We start from the raw sequence: 19,500 nt of genomic DNA on the forward strand, positions 1-19,500 counted from the left end.
ATATGATCTATGGGATAGGAGATTAATTGCTTAGAGAGTCACTAATTAATTAACCGAGCAATTCCTTCTGGTCTTCAACAGGAGAGGCCTAGGAGAAGCTACTTACCAAGTCCATGGAGATACAACCAAAAAGATTGGCTATTGTCTTTGTCATGCTGCCAGGGCTTCTGGCCCCCATGAAGCCCTGCCGTGACCATGTGGCTTCCCTGCACCTGGCTTCTGCCAGAAATGGTGGGACCAGCCCCCTGCACATTAGGTGGAGGTCAAGATTCACAGAGGCGGTTTTGCTTGGCAGATGGAATCCAGGAGCAGTGGTCTCTTCGGGGGCATTTTTGACCCTGCCTGAATCTCTGCCAGACCTTTAAGAGGTAAATCAGAGGGTTTGGGTCAGCCTGTTGCAGTTATGGGGCATTGCTGTAAGGGTCTGCAGCGCAATGCCCATGGGCACGCTGCAAGGAGATACACGACCCCGCTGGGGATGGGTTAGAGAGAGGACCGAAGACCTGCTCAGTGGCTTTTAAGGTCCAGAGGTTGCTCTGATGGCTATAAGGAGCCATCCTGGGGTGTAATAGGATGCTGCAACTTGTCTCCACAGCAAGTTCACATCTGAGACAGTTGAGTTGCTCCTCTGGGTCCTTCTGTCTCAGAGAAGCAAGGATGCAGGACAAGCACTGGTGTTACTGTACTTTCTGGAAAAGGGGAGAGAGCAGCAAGAAAAAGTGGAAGTCTCCTTAATGAACTGCTGGGTTTGTGGGTGCTCCATCAGGCCTTTCCATCTCAGCTCCATTTCACCTTGAGCAAGGATGAGAAGTCTTGATCACCTGTCTCTTGGGGTGACCACCTCCTCTACAGACTCCTATAGGAGTTCAGATGCTGGAGGTATCTACTTGTGGAGCCCATGTGTGGACAGCTGTATCTGGAGCTTCAAATATGTCTATGACATTCAACAACCCAGTTTCTATCTCCAGTATCCCCTCTTCTTTGTACGTATCAGAGGAGATGGCAGAAAGAGTGCTCATAGTAGAAATAAATTTATTCACTATAAGAAATCTGAGGTGTTTGTATGTTACAAAAATAAAAATGTACAGTCATCGTCACAAAACCTCTTTCTTTTTTCTTTTTTTTAGTATAAGTTAGTGCTTTTACAAACAAAAAAAAATCTATATATAAATTTCCAGTTGGTACCTCTCCAACCACTCTGCATCTGAACAGTGCCACCAGTTTGTGCAGGACCAAGGTCACAGGAGGACCCCGCAATGGGACTGGCAGTGTTGCCCAAGGTGGTCGTTTGAAGCTGGCTCATGCTAGCTCCGAGAAAGGTGGGACTGCCTAGCAGGACTGCAGGAGTGAACTCTGAGCATATTTTGTTGAATTATTCAGAGCACGTAACTTGGCGTTCATGCTGCTTTTTGGCAAGTGTGGGAGACCAAGCGAGACCTGGCCTGGAGTTACGTTTGTACCAGTGCAGCACTTCGGATGAATAAATTCCTCCCAGTTATTTGTCTCGCACTGGTGACTACGCTGCGACACTCCCCACGAAGCCAAGCTCCCTTCACCTGCCCAAGTCAAAAAAGGTGCTGCCATGGGGGAAGTCCTGTCTCAACCCAACCCTTTCCTAAAAGTGCACTCAGGGATGAGATGAACCATTTAATCTAATTGTTCATCAAATCATCAAATTGTTCTGTTTTTCTTTGACGATGGTGTTCAGAGCTGAGACAGTCCCCTCTTTGCCTCCTGTGGTTGTGACATTGGTGGCTGGGACAAAAGCCATCCATAGGACCACGTCTCCACAAAGCCCGGACCTCAGGAACCTCCCATTTAACCCTGAATGGTCCCAGTCACCCTTGGACTAAACTCAGCTGGTTACACCGTGGCGTGCCTTTACCTCCATCGAGCCACATCATAAGAGGGAGGGATGGGAGACATGAAGAGGAGGCCTGAGGCATTGGTCTAAACCAGGATCAAATGTGTTTGCCTAATCCTAAAATAGAGTCAGGGCTGCTTTTACAAAAATATGACTCGTCCAGTGCTGCAGCACAAGCAATTTTCATTTTTGGGGTGAGGAATCAGCATCCTCGTGGCAAAGCTGGGCAAGGAAGCCATGGGCCTCGGCTCTTGGCTCTCTAACCCAACAATTACAGAGAGAAAGATCAAGTGGACTTTCTGGTGAAATGTTTTGTGGCTATTTTCTCCAGTTTACTTTGAACTGTCCTGGCTGATGTGGGATGCAAGCCCAAATCCAGAGAGGCCTGGGGTCAAGCCTAGCACCATGTTTTACTGTTATGGCTCCTAAACCCAGGGTTTAGTGCTGCCAGATTTCCCAGGGAAGATCTACACTGTCAGGAAGGGCTATGCTGATTGGCTCCAGTGGAGCACTGGGGTTACTGGGATTATGGGGAAACCAGACAGCAGCATCTGGGCAGCATTTTGGGTCATGGCAAGCTGCTAAAGGTCTGAGAGGGCTGTCACCTCTGAGCAGCAATGAGAATGTAGCAGCGTTCAGCCAAGGGAACAAGCAATGGTCTTTGCTTCTTTGCTGGTAACATGAGTCACTAGTAAGGGGGTTAAAAAGAAGACATGAAGACCTCACCCTAGATTTTAATGAGCTGGAGATGATTATTAAAGTCAGCAGCTGAAAGGAAGCTACATGTTCCTAAAAGCTTTTCAAGGGTGAACATTGTTGCTGGGAAGCACTGATGGGTCTTTTGAAAGATACTGACCCCACTGGAGAAACCTACAGGGGACCTGCTTGATGGTACCAGTAAACTCCAACGGATGGTACTGGCATAATCCAGTGGGATGGGAGGTCCACCATTTTTAATGGGAAGCCAGCCCTTGGACAGGAGCTAGGAGTCCCCTCCCGGCTCTGCCAGCAGATGCCGGGGCACGAAGCTGTGAGAGCATTTCTTCAGGGATGCATAGCTGTGGGAGACCCCTTCCCGCTGCAGGAGGTATTTGCACTTAGCAATTTATTGATCTGTTTAGCAGAACCACAGCTGACTCTCCTCATCGACCAAAAGCCTCTCCTCCCTCGCCAAGGCACAGAGAAACTCTTGTTACCTCTGTGCTAGCGGATCTGGAGAAGGGCAGATGGATTTCTTTAGGTGGACCTTTTGCACACAATGTTTCTGCTTTAGAAAGTGTTCTAAGACATTCAGGGCATGGTTTGTTTTAGCAGATTTGGCCACCATGATAGAGGTCACCCAGCCTCACTGGTGGAGAGGAGCCATTCAGCGTTGAGCAGAGAGGCAGGCTTGGATGAAGAGGCAGAGATACGGGGTTTTGTGTATAACCACAGCGGCACCTTCCCGGGGAAAAAAAAAAAAGGCATTTGAAACAGCAACAAGCAGAGACTGCGTTTAACAAGGACCATGCTGAACTGGGTGCAAGCCAAGGCACTGCAAACACCAAAAACCTCGGGCCCTGAAGCATCCTGACCTCCCTTCACACCTGGGATAAACCCTTCTGTCACGGAGAAGATGCTGGCTGTGCTGGAGCGGAGCTAGGATTTCGCATCCTTGGATAACGTGTCTGTGTTGCTGCTGGTTTCCAGGTGACTGTTGGGCACAATGCCCAGTGCCATTTCATTTTGAGGCTTCCCTGGCATTTTGCTGCCTGCAAACTTCCTAAATCGCTGTCCGGCTAAGAAATACAAAATGGGATCCAGGCAGCTGTTGGTGCTAGCTAGGGGACGAGTCACCTTATAGACTAAATTGATAGCATTGAGGGTCTGACAGCTCAAGTCCCAGCTCCGGAACGAGTAGTACAAGGTACGAGTGACATGGAAAGGAAGAAAACAAACGATGAAGACCACCAAGACAATGATTATCATCTTGACAGACTTCTTTTTGGATCGGGACAGCCGGGAGATCCCCCGTGTGGGCTGCAGCAGCCTCCGGGCCATTAGGCAGTAGCAGATGATGATGGTGAGGAAAGGGATGCAGAAGAGCAGCACCAGCATCACCGAGCTGTAAATGACAAACTGGCCAAAGAGGTCCTTGCTGGATGTATCGTGGCAGGTGATGGTGTCACGCTTCACGCTGGTGGTGACGAAGAAGAGCACGGGTGACTGGCACACGACAGTCACCACCCACACAATGACGGACACCCTCCGGGCGTAGCGGACGTGCCCCCACTGCAGTGACTTCAGTGGGAAGCAGATGCCCAGGAATCGATGGATGCTGATGCAGAGGAGGAAAAGGATGCTGCAGTAGAGGTTGGTGTAAAACAAGAAGCGAACTATCTTACACAAGCCCACGCTGAAGGGCCAGTTGTCCCCCATGGCATAATAATACACCAGGAGCGGCAGGGAGACCACATAGAGTGTGTCAGACACGGCTAGGTTGAACATGTACGTGGTAGAGGCATTCCAGGTCTTGATCCTGAAGATGAAAGCATACAGGGCCAGCAGGTTGAGAAAGAGCCCCACCACACACACAATGCCGTAGGAGACAGGCAGCAGGACATACTTGAAGTCCTCATCAAATATGCACTTGTAGGTGTTGTCTCCTGTGCCACCTGGGTCCAAAGAGCTGTTGATGACTCTGATCCAGGCTGGAGTCGTTAGATTCGCCATCACCCTAGGGGTAAGCAAAGATGCTGTAAGGTCATGGAGGTAAGGAGTCCCTGGAAGAGGTGGGTTAGATGAGAAAACCCCAGTGCCACAATGCCGTCACACCTCCCACACCTGGGAATTCAACTGAGACCTCCTGCAGCCCCGTGCAACGCCCCAGTTCACCCTTCCCACCAGGTTCACACAGAAATCTGGTCTCCTGTGCCACAGAACAGAAGAGGCCCTCTATTCTGTGTTTAACCATCCAGACTCAGATGACCCTTGTGAAAGGTGAGTCCCACTAAATCCCTGGCGGAAAGGCCAAGAAAAGGGAACAGTGCTCTTCAGCAGGCAATCCCTGTGACTGGCAGGGTCCTGATTTCAGAGGTCCTCAGCTCCTTCTGGCAGAGCAAACATCACCACAACATCTGGAGTCCCCTGTAATCAAACCTTACCAAAGGGACCATGTTCTCCATCACAGAGGCTCTGCCTGGGTTGGTTGTTGATGATGATGGGGTTTTAGTGGGTTTAGTGTTGGGCTGACGGTAGCCATCTCACTGGTCCCCCCCCTTCCTAGCCACGAGACCTGCTCCTCCAGCATCACCACCACCAGACAATCTGCCCGTGCTTGCACAAAGCTGGTTTATGCATGGGAGTGACCAGTTGAGATGAGAAAAATAGTCTCAAAAGAGTCTCTGCAGACACACAGAGTCTGGCACTGTCTGTGTCAGGAAGGACAAGGGCCCCTTTGTGCGTCAGGGACAGCCCACGACCCCGGCCGACACATGATTGCTCAGCAAGCCCATCAGCCGGGGATCAAATTAAAATGTATTTGCCTCCCTGTGGAAGAAGCTGGATTGATCTCACTGCTGTACCGCGTTACAGGGAGCCCACGGAAACGGGGTCACAGGGAGATTCCAGCGCAGGAGCTCAGCGACCGGGAGCTACTGCGGGAGGAAAGGTTTGAGTTGAGTAAAGATGCCCTTTGCATGAGTATGTGGGATGTGCCCTGACCCAAATCTCACCATCATTTTAGGTAGAAAAGAGCAATACCAGCCTTCTCAGCTAAATGGTTCAGCTCTAATCTGGTGCCACCATGCTGTGGGATGGGGTGGGCATGCTTTCTTGCAAACAAGCACCGTTTTGACCCAGAGCCATCCTGTACCTGCCTCCAATTCAGATCTTGCAGGAAGGAGGCAACGAGGGTCTCCTAAAACCTGCCAACCTGGGTGGTCCCTCACTGAAGCAAAGCACTGTGGCATTAAAAGGCACCTTGACAACTCATACCTGATGGAGAAGGGGTGAAGTGAAGCCTCTAGCGCATCATATGGGGATAATCCTAGCCCTTGTTCCAAGGACTGGATAAATACCCTGTCCAGATGTGGTACAGACACGATCCCTAATGATGTCTCCCCCCACTGTGCTGCTTTCCCCCTTGGAGCAGACCACAAGCAGTGCTGGCCGAGGGTCACGCTCGCCAAGGACGTAGGCAGAAATCACATGCCCCACTCACACCCTGGCTAATCTGCAACATCTGCAAAACCCCACACATAACTTTGGGAACCACTCTGCAATGAACATGAGGAGCCAGGACTGATCTTACTCTGTCCTAGCCCCCTCAGTTTTGCTTTTCCTGCACCTGGTTCAGTCCTCAGCAACAGGGTTGTCCCTGTTGGATGGAGAGGGTTGACAGTGCTCAGACAGACGGAAAAACACTTTCCAGTTACTCTTCTCAACTTCTTCCTTCTCTCTGAGCTTTGCAGATCTGCAGCCGATGAGACAGAGGTTGCCCACGGTCCTGGCAGCCAATTAAACAGGTTGGACAGGCCACCACAACCAGGAGAAACCACACAAGATGCCAAAGACTCAGGAAAGGGCCACAGAGCCGCAGATGCTTCAGCCTTGCACATAGCTTCTCCATGCCTTTGCATCTGCACCCCCCAGTCCCCTGCAGACAACCTGTCACCCAGCTCTGAAGCACTGATGGGGCAAGATAACCCATCTTCCAGCCCACCTGCCTGCAGGCCCCTGTGCCCTCAGCTGGAAAACCCAGCAAGGTATTTGAAACCCATCTGGAAGCCAAGGTGGGGAATCTCCTCCGGCACACAGGGCAGCATGGGCTGCTGCAGGCCACGCTGCAGCCACGGATGTGCCAAGACACACATCTCCATCGCCATCCCAAGGAGCAGACAGGGCTCTCTGGCTGGCCTGAACGGGGCAACCACGGGGAGAAGCTCACAAGGCAGCCTTGTTCTTGCCATCATGCTCTCCCTCCTTTTCCTTCTGGAAATGCCAAAGCCTTTCTTTTTTCTTTTTTTCCCTACTTTTGCCCAGAATCTCTAGGACAAAACCTGCTGTGTCTGTCGGGGCCATGGCTGCCATCCACCCCCTCACCCCCAGCCCTGCTGCATCCGCAGCGGGCGAGCCGGAGGGGACACAGCCAGCTGAGCATGTGAAGGCATAAAAGCTGGCAGCTGCCCTTTCCTCTGCCTACGGGCCAGACGGCACGAACGACAGCTCTTACAGTGATGCATCAAGCCCCCAGCGGGGGTGAGCAGAGGGTGAAAGCCACAGCGATCCCTGAAGATGCCGAGCTGGATAAATACTTCTGTGACTACCAAAAGCAAACCCACCATGATGCTTCAGTAAGAACCACCTGTGTCTGCTTCATCAGCTCTCCTGGCCCTTCCCAGGATCATGGCAGGAGGCTTTTTCTCTAGCGTTGAATGCAGGTGACCACACACAGCTTTTTAGGTGCTCTCCAGCCACCCGTGCTGAACAAGGGCATCGCCCTGACCAGCTTCCTCCATGCTGGACTGTGCATCGGGTCTGGTTGCAACGGCTGGACCATATCGCTCTTTGCAGTGTAGCCTTGGACCTGTTTATTCCATGGGACATGGTTTACTTTTCCCAGCAAACAGGTACCATCAGCTGCAGTGGATGAAGACAGCATGTAAGAGGAGCCCTGTGATGAGAGGAGTCCAGGCAGATCAGTGTTGCAACCCCAGCAGCCACGTGCCCTCAAATATATATACCCACAGGCATGTGCATGTGATGCCTGCATCCCAAAATGCTCCCGTAACAGTATCCACCATGGCCAGGCAGGGGATACTTAGATGAGTCAACAGGGGGAAGGAGGGGGCTGTCATTGGAGAAGGTCACAGGCAGCCGAGGGATGGGCAGGACCCAGGGCCAGCACAGGAGGACCATGGATTGGACACGGAATCACTGAGTAAAGGGCTTTAATCCCAGTTTCTGCCCCATTTTTCAGCATTCCTGATGCCATCCAGGCGGTCACCATCCATCCCGCGGTGTTTCGTGTTTGGGAGCCTGCCAGCAGAAGCAAAGTCACAAAAGGAAACAAAGCACAACCAAATCACGACTTCGATGAATGCATTTTCGGGGGGGGGAGGGGTGATGAAGTTTAATTGACCTTCCCAAATAATTAATGTGGATTAATTTACTGGCAGGACCTCACAGACACAACCCTTCCTTCTGCCAGTGTGAAACCCTGGGAAATCAAACCCATGCGGCACGGACGCACCGACTGTGACCACAGCTCCCAGTGTTTAACGCTGGAGGTCAAAACCACAATCCATTTCTCGCATCTTCCCCACCAACTCCTTTGCAACAGACACAAGGAGAGCGTGGGTGTTTTCCCTGCCCTAATTTATAGGCATTTAGTAGACTCATCAAAATCCTCGCTCCAGATCAGGAACTGCTCGAGACACTGGGAAGCAAACGACCCAGCATCATTTTTCTCTCCTTTGGGACCATGGTTGAAACTCTCTGCAACCAAAACCAAACAGACGGCGCGTTCAGATGCTGCCGAGCCTGTCTGGTTGGGAGACGTGAGATGGGACCAGGCTGAAATGTGAGCCTGGCCACACTGCCTGGTTTTCATCTGCCCTTTCCACTCGGCTCCTTTCCGCTGCAGTGACCTTCAGTGCCTTTCTCCTCTGGGCTGGCTCCGGCCACCAGCGTGGGCTGAGGATAACCCCAGTCATCGCGCTCCCACCAGCTGCATTGCTCCCTGGAGCTTCTCCCACCAGTCCCACAGCCAGATACCTCCAAGATACATTTCCAAGACACCCAAAAGCAAGCTTTAAGCAGTTGAAGGGGCTTTACGCATCTCCCTGCCCAGAGTCCCAGGTAATGTCCGCTTTTATCCCCCATGGGTCTGACCCAGTCCTTCCCCCAACCCCAAAATAGCCAGAAACCCTCATTCCTCCCAAAATAAACATGCAAAGAATCTGTTTCTTTTCTTTTCCCCAAAAAAGCACCTTGGAGGACACTGGGCAGCTCCACTCTGGCTGGCAGAAATGGAGCTGCTCCACTGAAGCGACCCCGTGCCTCAGTTTCCCCTCCTGCCCCCAGGCTGAGAAGCAGCAGAGCTGAATTTGTTTTCTCCATGAAAAGTATTCTTCTGGGGGAGTTTCAGTTTCCTAGAGGGCTTTTCTGTAACCCAAGCTAAAAAGGAGAGAGGGAGTTTGGATATAAGATAACCTTATGATTTTGTTTGTAGGTCAAATAAAATGTTTTGCTTTGAGTCAAATGACTTTTTCTTGGAATTCCTGGTTTCTCCCAAGAAACTCCCTGAATTCCTCGCTGAATCAATCCCCCTTTCAGCCTCCGCTTCCCAGGCTGTACTAAAACCTCCTGCCTTCGTCCACACCATAGGAAGTCAATCCGGATTAACCAAAGCTGCAGCTTTAGGGCAAATTAGATAAAAGCATTAAACCCATCAGTGCCAGCGCTCGCTCGTGCATAATTAAAGCCGCCCTCATTTGGTTGAACCTGACCCGATTCCCAGCACGGCAGGTCTCCGGGGACGGATCCTGCTGGAAGCAAGTATCATCCTGGCCAATATTTAATCCTTTCTTCAACATTTCCTTTCCTGCTACAGCAAATGTCATGCTCCCTGCGTGTCTTTCCCCTGCATCCCCACATCACCTGCCCCCAGGAGCCCCTGCAGCACCCCCTGGGGTTGGGGGCAGATCCCATTTGAACCCCCCCCCCAAACCTGGATTTTTATTTATCACGAGGGGGAAATGGGGCGTTTGCATCCTTTAGGCTTCCTGGGGAGCGAAAGGAGCCCTGTGCTGGTTGTTATACCAGGGATTTGACTTTGGGGTTTGCCCTCCATGGTTTTCTGGTGCTCACTAGAGGAAGGGACGGTTGGACTGAGAGAAGACTGTGGGACCAGTTTCTGGTCAATCACCTGCTTTTGGTTACTGTTTTACCCTACAAGCCCCGTATGTGGGAGAAATGACATTTCCACGAAGACCTACCAGCCTCCTGCCCAAACCAAGGGAGTCACCCGTCAGCACCACGGCCCCGCTGGCAGAACCGAACGTGCTCTGCCCATCTGGGAGATAACCAGCATCCGAGACCGGGGATAACAAAATTATCAGGCTCAGCCATGGCACCAGCAGTTACTGCGAAGCCAAAGCAGCGACTAACCCCAGAAAACCCCAGGCACGGGGTGGGCTTTCGGTGGGATAATTTGCTCCTCCATATGGAGCATCCTGTGGGAGCAAAAAGGGTCTTTGCTTCATGGACTAGTTCCTGTTAAGGCTTTAACGGGGGATGCTGAGCATTAAGGCAGGACCACGGCATGGCCGGCAGCACGCTTCGCTGCCAGCCAACTATTCATGGCTTTGGCTTTATGTCAATAACTGGAGATAAAAATCGCATCGGGCGGAGACAGGGTAAAGCCACTTGGTGCCAGGACAGTCAAAAATACCTCTCGGGGTTTTATAAACCACTAAGCCCTGGGATGCAGCTGCACTCCAGGGCTCGGCAGCATGTTTAGGGGTCTCCCCCTCCTGCACTGGAGCTCTTAGCCCGTCAGCCACTGAGGCTGAAGGCCACGGTTCCCTTTGCTCGGGTATAAATGAGGAAGAGGAACTCGGGACACGTGCCTGGAGGTAATGAAATGGCCCAATTTCAGCAGCAGTGAGCCATGCGCCAGGGGCACCGTGCCCCAGCGTCAGCAGCCCCCCCCAGGAGCGGGGTTTGCTGCTCCCTGCCTTGTGCACAGGAAGGGAGCGGGTTGCCAAATGGGTTTTGCAATAAGCTGATAAGAAAACCGGAGCAGAAATAGAAATAAGATGCTTCACCCTTAAAGTTGCTCCTGCAGTGATGCCCACCCAGCGCCCAGCTCTGGGGAAGAAGGCATTTTTGGGGTTAGGAGCTATTACAAGGAGTCAAAGAGTTTGAAAACAGAGTCTCGTTGATCCCGATGCAAATTAAAAGACCCCCAAATAAATTACATAGGGAGCCCAGCATGCAAAGAGGTGGAAAAACACAAGCCGGAGTAAAGCAGGGAGTCAGCTCCACGGCTTTTACCAGAGGTGTGTACGGGAAACCCCTGCTAAACAGCCAGCAAATTCCCCCGGGACGGGAGAAACCAAGCGGCAAAAGAGATTATTGGGAATTAATGCATAAACAATCGAATAATTCAGGCGAGGAGGAGCAAAGGGAGCCCAGGAGGCTTCTCGAGTGCCCGGCGGAGCCCTCCACGCCAGCAGCAGCCCACGGCAGCAGCCTGCTGCCTGCCACTGCCCTGACCACCCTGTCTGTGGGGCAGTCGGGGGCTTCGGGGCACTTTCTGTGGGGTTATGTGGGGCGTGAGCTGCCCCCACACTGAGGAGAAGTGGGGTTCAGCTCTGCCCATCCAGTGTCCCGCTCCCTGCTGCGGGTGCTCGGGGACCCTCTGTCATCCCCCCAGCAGCAAGCATCACCCCTGCGTGGCCACGGGGCTGTGAGCACACGGGGGTGCATGCGTGTGCCCCCCACCCATGTGTGCGCATGTGCACGTGTCCCCCCCGCTCACAGGCATGTGTGGGTGGGTGTCCCCATATGCGTGTCCTCCCTACCCGTGTGCATGTGCGTGTGGGTGTCCCCAACCCATGTGTGTGTGCGTGCCCATCTCACCCGTGTCTGTTGTGTGCGTGTCCTCCCCACCTGTACGTGTCTGTGTGCGTGTCCCCCCACACGAGTGCCTCCCCCCTACCAGTGTGTATGTGTATGTGTGCATGTCCCCCCACCCACGCGTGTCCCACTCGTGTCCGTCTGCTTGTCCCCCTGAACCCATGTCCGTGTGTGTCCCCCCTCCGTGTGTATATACGTGTTTGTGTGCCCCCCACCTGTGTGCATATGTGTGCACACACAGGGCTGCGTGCATGTCTGTCCCCCCCGTGTCTCTATGTATGTGCACGTCCCCCCACCCATGTGCGTGTATATGTGTTTGTGTCCCCCCACCTGTGTCTGTGTCCATGTCTGTGCGTGTCCCCCCACCCATGTGCATGTTTGTGTGTGTGTCCCCCACCTGTGTCTGTCTGTCCATGCGTGTCCCCCCCACCCATGTGTGTGTTTGCGTGTGTGTGTGTCCCCACCTGTGTCCGTGTCTGTATGTGTGTCCCCCATGTGCGTGTTGGTGTGTGTGTCCCCCACCTGTGTCTGTCTGTCCATGCGTGTCCCCCCCACCCATGTGCGTGTTTGTGTGCGTGTCCCCTACCCGTGTCCGCGTGTCCGTGCGCGCCCCCCACCCCGCCTGCCCACTCCCCCCGTGCACACCCGCACCGCGGGGGTCGCACCCCCTCGTCCCGCACTGTCGCACGCGCGGGCAGGACACGCACGCCCCCTCCCCGGTCCCCCCGGTCGGCCGCGGCCCCGCTCACCGGGCTGGGCGCTCCATGCTGGCGGCTCCGTGCCGATCGCCGCGCTCGGCTCAGGGGGGCGGCGGGGGCAGCGCCATGGCCGGGCTCGCCCCTTCCCCCGCGGCCGGTGCCGCCGCCTGGGAGCCGGGCAGCGCTGGGGCAGGGCCGGGCCGCGCCGCCCCCCGGGCCGGGAGCGGGGCAGGGCCGGGCCGGGACCGCCCCCGGGAGTGGGGCCCGAGTCCCCCTCTGGGGTTGGAGCCGTGGATGGGATCCGGGCCGGGAGGGGGGCCAGCCCCCCCAGCCCCCCCAGCCCGGGGCTGGGACCGGCGCTGGGAGCGGGACGGGAACCCGACCGCTCCCCACCCCGCCCCCGCCCCCAACCCCGGGGATGGGAGCGTGGATGGGACCGGGGTTCGGGTCAGGAAAGGAGCCACCCCCACCCCCCACCCCCCCCCGCTCCTCCCCCTCCCCGGGGATGGGAGCATGGATGGGATCGGGGCTGGAACTGGGACTGGGCTCCCCCCGCACCGGCACTGGGAGCGGGGCTGATGCTGGGACTGGAGCCCCCTCTCCAGGAATGGGACCGTGCATGGGGCCAGGGCTGGATCCCACCCGCCCGGGGCTGGGGCCAGTCACCCTTACTGCATCCAACCTTCCCCCTGCATCTGCAGCGGCCCCAGGGTTCCCCCGAGAGCTGCCTCCCCCAGGGAGTGCCCTGGTGACCACATCCCGGGCTGCCCTGGCACTGGAGCTTGCCCCGGTGGCAGAGCCCACAGTCCCTTACCCAGGGCATGGAGCAGCCAAATGGGGGGAAGGGGGTCCCAACACCCACCTCGGGGGTGAAGAAATGCCTCTGAACCAGGTGGATGAGCCCGGCTTGCTGGTCCTGCCGTGGCCACCCTGATGTGGGACACTGTCCCACTGTGGGTGACACCGAGCTGTGCCCCCTCGGGCCCAGGGTGGGTACCAATGTACCTCAGGTGATGCCCTGCAGCACATCCCTTGCAGCAAACTGGCTTCATTCCCAAGGGGAACAATGGGGAGGGGGGGACATGAGATGGAAAAGGGACTTCGAGGCCAAGTTTGGCTCTGATTTTAGAGAACCAGTTCCCATCAACCAACCAGCAAGCTGTCAGCTCAAAACTAGCTGCCTTGCCATCACCTCCCCAGGGTGGAGGAATTCGTTTTAGAGAAGAGTAAATTTGGGGGCCTGATGCATTGCAGGTTCTTCTGCTTCACTCTCATTTTCCTGGGAGCCACATGCTGATGAAATGCTGCTTCCTTGGGGAGCTGCATGTTGATGAAATGCTGCTTCCTTGAGGATACAGGTAAACCCTTGAGAAAAGGGATGCTGCACCCCTTGCATCCCAACATTTGGATTTTTCATCCAGGGAAGAGATTGTTGGAGTCAGGAGGATGTGGCAGAAGGTTTGCTCAAGGTTCACTCCTTGCCATGTCTTCTCCTGTGAACTGCTGGGGGCTAGGTTCAACCACAAATGGGGGTCCGGCTGCCGCAGAGGGTAGCAAACCTGTCAAAATTCTTCTGCTGGGATGCAAAATATCTACAGAAACCTGAGGGCAAACTGGACCATACTGCGGAAGAAAAGTCCTTCAAGGGTCCTACATTTCTAGGAAATACATTGACTTCAGGCGTTGCTGGTGTGAACCAGAAAATTGTACCCCTCATGTTCCCCAAACACCCTGTGGAGATGCTCTGGGGTCTGTCTCCATTCAGCCCTGGTATGACACAGCCTCCCAGGAAGCTATGGAGGGCCACCAGCGTCTTCGGAGCCTGCCCTCTCCCTGCAGATGATTGATGCCCAAGTGAAGGGGTGGCCAGGTTCAGCCCTACCTCCCCGATGGGCCTCACCCACCTGGGCTTAAAACCTTCAGACGTGGGGGAACTGGAGGGTTTCTGGGCAGGATGAGGCTGGAGAACAAGCCCCACCAAATTGTGGGCAGGTGGCCCAGTTGTTTTTCTCCACCACGAGCCCCAGCGTTCCCCTGTGTATTCCCCATCTGTGTCCATGGGTGTAAGCCAGATTTTCCTTCTGCATCTGGATCTGGTTTCACGTGGGGGCTCCTGGGGCCTCCTGTATGTAGCTGGGGGGGAACCATAAAGCCCCTGAAGGAGGAGGGGAAGGGCACTGATGCCATCTAGTACTCACAGGTAGAAAGTGGCAGCTGCCTAAGGAGGCATTAGCCAGTGCAAAGAGGATACGAAGGTCTGGCACGGAAATGGTGCTGCAGAGATCTTGCTGACGGACCTCCATGCCAGAAAACAACAACAAAAAAAAGCCCGTTTCCTTCTTCTGATGTAATTTGTTTGAGGAGGGAAAACAAAACATCACATTGCAGCTATTTGAGCCTGATAAGGGAGGAAGGACAAGCTTGTTGCTTGCACAGAGGGAGGGAGATGCCTGAGCAGAGCTGTTGAGTGAGGCTCAGAAAGGTGAAGCTGCCTAGAAGTGCCCTGCTGGGATGCCAGCGTGGTGCAGAGTTAAGCCCATCTCTCTGGGATTTGGAAACACTTCTTGGGCAAGGGTTGGGTTAACTAGACCTATAGCACCCTGGTTTCAGCCTCCACATCCTTTGACCTGTCTCCCTCTGAAGGAGGGATGATGTCCAGAGATGATGGATGGAGATGTGGATGACGTCCAGAGATTTGTTTTCTGTCCTTGCACAGGCTTTGGCCCATGGGGTGATCGCTGCTGCTCAGCAGCCCTTGCTTGGCGCCATCTCCCCCAGCCTGATCCCCCGAGGTCTGAACACCTGCAGCTCTTCCACAGCACAAGACAAAGCCAAACTCAAGACAAGAAGCAGGTGGCTTATTGATGTCAAGGGGTGATTAATTATGACCACAACCAGCTGAGAGGTTTGGTCGGCAACTCGTTGCTGGATGCTTCAACAAGCAACAGGAGATGTTTCCCTAAAAGCTTGTTTGGAGTGGGAAAGTGGTCCCCTGGAGAGTCCTCTTCCTATCAGACCTTTTCCAAGCCTGGTTGAAGTCCTAGCAGCTTCCAGTAAGCAGGAGCTTCCCAGCTTCACTGCCCAGTGCAAGAAAAAGCCTTTTCTTCCTCTTCTTTTGCATTTTCTCACCTTCCTCCACTCCTTTGGGTGCAAGGGAGAAGGGAGGAGGGTTGTTACCATCTGATGACCACCCTAACCCACCTTACTGATTTCCATCCTTCACGTGATGGTCACCCATCTCCCAGGGGACCCAAACCAAGAGCCGTCCTCCCCCCAGAATCTCAATTTTCCAGCTCCAAAGCAGTTCAAACAAGCTAAAGACAGAGGCAGATGTTTTAAATCCAGTTGAGAAGTAAATGATTTGTGCAGCTGCAGTGCAGAAGATGGAGGCGAGCAGCAATACCCATTCGAGCCGAGCTGGAAAGCAGCCCTGCGCTTCCCTTCACGGCTTCATTTTTCAACTGTTTTGGCAGCGACACAGGTTTCTAAGACACTTTCAAAACATTTCCGTGTTGTCTAGCGGGCAGGAATGTGGTACAGGAATAGGAGGACTGGGAAGGTCGAGGTGGCCACAGCCCAGCCCTGGACTGCACCCATGGGTGCAGCTTAAACCTGCAGCACGGGCAAGGGGACACCGGCAGAAGCATTTGAGACAAGCTGGGGTATATCAGAACATTTTTTCTTGCTTTTTTTTAAAGCATTAGTGGAAGCAAGGACGAAAGTTTGCAGACATGTTGGGTTGAGCCTGCAGACCTGCCCTGTGTTTGTTGGTTGGAGAATAAAGGGTCGTGAACGCTCATCTACATCTGTACAAGTGCAGACCAATGTCCTGATCCAACTGGGCCATGGATAATTCATCACTTCTCCTGGTCTCTTGGCTGGTAAGATGTTCAGCCACCTAACCGGGAGGCAGAAATGTGCCCAGTGTGACTAACCATGCAGGAGGGCCATCTCATGGGGGCAGATTTGATTTTGCAGCTTCCCAGAGGGGCTGCAATTTCCCTTCAGGATGCTCTAAATCAAGACCATCAGCAACTTTTGAAGTATATAAGAGGCAGCAAAACCCAATCCAGCTGGAGGATAAAGCATCTGTTCATGGTGGTGAAGGCCAATGGGGCATACAGGGGATGAATCAGATAGGGTTGGTACCCACTGGATGCTTTGGAAACATGGGAGAACCTTCCCAGCAGCCAACCAAGCCCCAAAGCAGGGTTGATTAGAGAAAGATGTGTTGGAGGTGGAAGTTGGGGCTGGAAAAACACCATGAGCCAGTCCCTCTGTCCATCCATCACACACACGTGCTCCTGTACAAATCTCCTCCTACTGTCCCCAAGGCTGATGGCATCTGGGGGAGCAGCACCCAAGAGCCACAACTATGGTGGTGGGTGCTGAGAGCAGAAAAGGACCCTCCACCCTTTTTCCACTCATCCCTGCAAGAACCAACAAGCAGGTGCAGTCAAGGCACAGGGGACCTTTGCTATCCGGGGCCACATGCAGCTGGTACGGCTGGGGAAGGGGGCAAGAGGAGGAGACCTGCTGCACACAATGCTCCCTGGAGCAAGCAGCTGCAAGCAGCGAGACTTGATGTTTTCCACATTGTTTCAGTGCAGAGAGGGCTTTGCTGCATGGCTTTAGCCATCTGGGCATCTACTTTTTATTCTCCGGCAGCGGCTGGAGGTGTTTTTTTTTAGCCCAGCTTTCGTTTCCTCCCCACCAAGGGCATGTGATGCCCCAGCGCTTCTCTTCCACCAACTGTGGAGCTTCAGAGCAGGAGAGCAATGGAGGTGCCAGGCTTCCAGCCAGTCACTTTTCCTCCAGGCTCCTACATAACTCAGCTTTTTTGGAGGTGTTTGCAAGCTCCAGGTGCATCCCCCTGCCTCAGGAGGATGCTTGCAGAGAGAGGTTCGGGTGCTGCCACGACCTCCCAGGCAGCAGGAGCTGGCTGCTGGGCCCCGAAGCACAAGGATCCCGTTGTGGCTGGCTGCTGCTTCTATAAAGACCTTAAATAAACACAACACACTGGGGCAGGCGTGTTAAAATTAACCCGTCGGGCTTGGGCTACGTGTGCTGCGGGCAGCTCAGGCTGGTTCCCAGCGGGCATGCGGCAGACGTGGCTCTGCACTGCAGCTGGCGGTGAGGGAAGCGGTGTCACAGCAATGGTGTGAAACCCTGCGGGCTGGAGGGGTCAGCCTTCCTCCCTAGTAGGTGTCATCCTCAGCGCTGCTGCCTTCCTTCGAAGCAGAGATGCTGAGGGTTGGGGGGGGGGTGGGTTTGCATGACGGTCTTTGTTGCTTCCTCTTCCACATCTTCCTCTGGGATTGCCCAGAAAACAGCAAATAAGACTGAGATTTAAAAACAAACCAACCAACAAGGTCTTATTCAAGAGCTGGGTTTGAAGAGCTTTGAGTGAGTTGCAACAACAGGAGCTGCTGGAAGAGGTGGCTGGGTGGACGGATGTTGCCCTGAGCATGGCTGGTGCTGCTGGAAGGGGTTGTATACTGATCCTGGTGTCCAAGACAGCAGGTAAGCACATGGTCTGAAACCAAGTCTTCCTAAAAACAGCAGCACTGACCCATCCACGCAATGGGCCAAGCCTAAAATAGGGTTTGAGGAGAGGCTGCCCTGAAAAAAGGCTCATTTCTCTGTTTGCAAAGCTGGTGAAGGGATGGGCAGATATGGGTCCATTCATGCATGGACCCCTTGTAGCAGCGTGGTGGGACACAGTGGGCATGGGCAGCTGGATTGTGGGGTCTGGTTGTCCCTCACATTTTGTGGGGTCACTGCCTGACTGACCCACCAGCAGCTCAGCCTGAAGGTGGAAGCACAGCCTGGCACCACAGCAGATTGTGCTCTGGCTCCTCCATCCAGAGGCTGGTTTATGGGATGGGGTGGAAGGACCCCATAGCATCCCGTGTCTCACATTTTTTATCTAATCCTCATGAAGGACCCCGCAGACAAGAGCCACAGATACGCTCAGGAGCCAATTCCCATCAGTGGTGGGGAAAAAGCCATTTCACAGTAGTTTTCTGTGTCATTATTCTTGCTCTTGGCTCCCAGCAGTGAGACCACGGTGACCAGTGTGGGGTTCCACCCTGGAATCCCTTTGTTTCAAAAAAACCCACCTTGTTCTCAACACGGAGCTTTTGAATTCACTTCCTTCCCCTCCTGCTCCAAAATAACCTTCGTGTCCTCAGGGAGATTCATGCTGAGACGACCCAGGGTATGGCGCTGGAGGGCAGATGGATGCGTGGACCCCAGAAAACGACTGCTCCCTGTGGATGCCATGTGGTGGGGGGTGATCCTTGTCCAGCTCAGGCCAGAAAACAAGAGATTTGCTCAGCCCCAAACTGCCCAGGCAGGGCTGGGAGAGCAGGCACACAAGTGATGCAGGGATGGGTCCAGACTGTGCATGGCCCCTTGGAGATGTCCATCTAAATCAACACCTCAAATGGGTGAAAGAACCACACTGAGTTCCTCCTTAGACCCCAAACCAAGCGCACCCTGATTTGATGAGTGGGTGAAGATGGGGAGTGCAGCATTACACCTTCATGGTACCCCAACAACCCTCCTCGGGGACCCACCCTGCTTCCTTCCATTTGGAAGAAAGTTGGTGGCACCCTCCTGCACCCAAATCATCCCTTAGCAGCTTCCCCGTGGATAAAAACCCCATTTGAAGCACAACAACATAAGGTCTGCTTCAGTTCTCAATACAAATAAGAATCGTTTAGGTTGGAACAGACCTTTAGGATCATCAAGTCCAACCACAAACCCAGCACTGCCAAGCCCACCACTAAACTGCGTCGCTAAGCACCACATCTACATGTCTTTTAAATACCTCCAAGGATGGGGACTCAGCAACTTCCCAGGGCAGGAAAACTTCCGTGCAGAGGATGGATGCAATTCAGCTACTCCATTTCAAATCCCCTCCTATCATCAAGATAAATTTTCTTGCATTTTTCCATATTTTCTCATTTAAAAGAGCAATTAAACTCAAACTGGGCTTATGAAGCCTACCCTGAGGAGTGCAGAGCTCTGTGACTGACACTGGCCATTGCTGGAGCAAGGAGGAAAAGTGGGAAATGGGGTCCACATGGATTCCCTCAGGACCTGGGGAAACACAGGCTGGTGGTTGGGTGCTCCATCACGGACATCGATTTTTTCCCTCCAGCCAAGCGAGATAGGAGGCACTTGCTCTCCCGTGTCCACTCTGCGATGACCCACCCTGCAGGAGGGAGACCAGCCCAAGGGCTTGCTCCCAGCTGGCGTCCTTGTCAGGAGGCCAATATTGTTATCTAGGGCCTGGCTGGCGTTTCT

At 53.9% G+C, this 19,500-nt stretch overlaps 1 protein-coding gene across 2 annotated transcripts; it reads right to left on the bottom strand.

The window, feature by feature from the left end:
• Nucleotides 1-1,015: 1,015 nt before the first annotated feature.
• On the bottom strand, nt 1,016-12,399 carry P2RY2 (purinergic receptor P2Y2). Of its 2 annotated transcripts, none has more exons than XM_056328844.1 (2): nt 12,238-12,399; nt 1,016-4,580 (listed from the first exon to the last, which is right to left on the bottom strand). In XM_056328844.1, exons 1-2 carry the CDS (start codon nt 12,252-12,254, stop codon nt 3,503-3,505), a joined length of 1,095 nt encoding a protein of 364 aa, XP_056184819.1. In that variant the 5' UTR covers nt 12,255-12,399; the 3' UTR covers nt 1,016-3,502. The 2 variants fall into 2 exon arrangements, with proteins under 2 accessions (XP_056184819.1, XP_056184818.1); XM_056328843.1 differs by lacking the exon at nt 12,238-12,399 and adding an exon at nt 7,186-7,900.
• Between the last annotated feature and the right edge of the window lie 7,101 nt (nt 12,400-19,500).

The sequence above is a fragment of the Falco biarmicus genome, chromosome 2 (assembly GCF_023638135.1).
Source record: "Falco biarmicus isolate bFalBia1 chromosome 2, bFalBia1.pri, whole genome shotgun sequence".
Classification (NCBI taxonomy): Eukaryota; Metazoa; Chordata; class Aves; order Falconiformes; family Falconidae; genus Falco; species Falco biarmicus.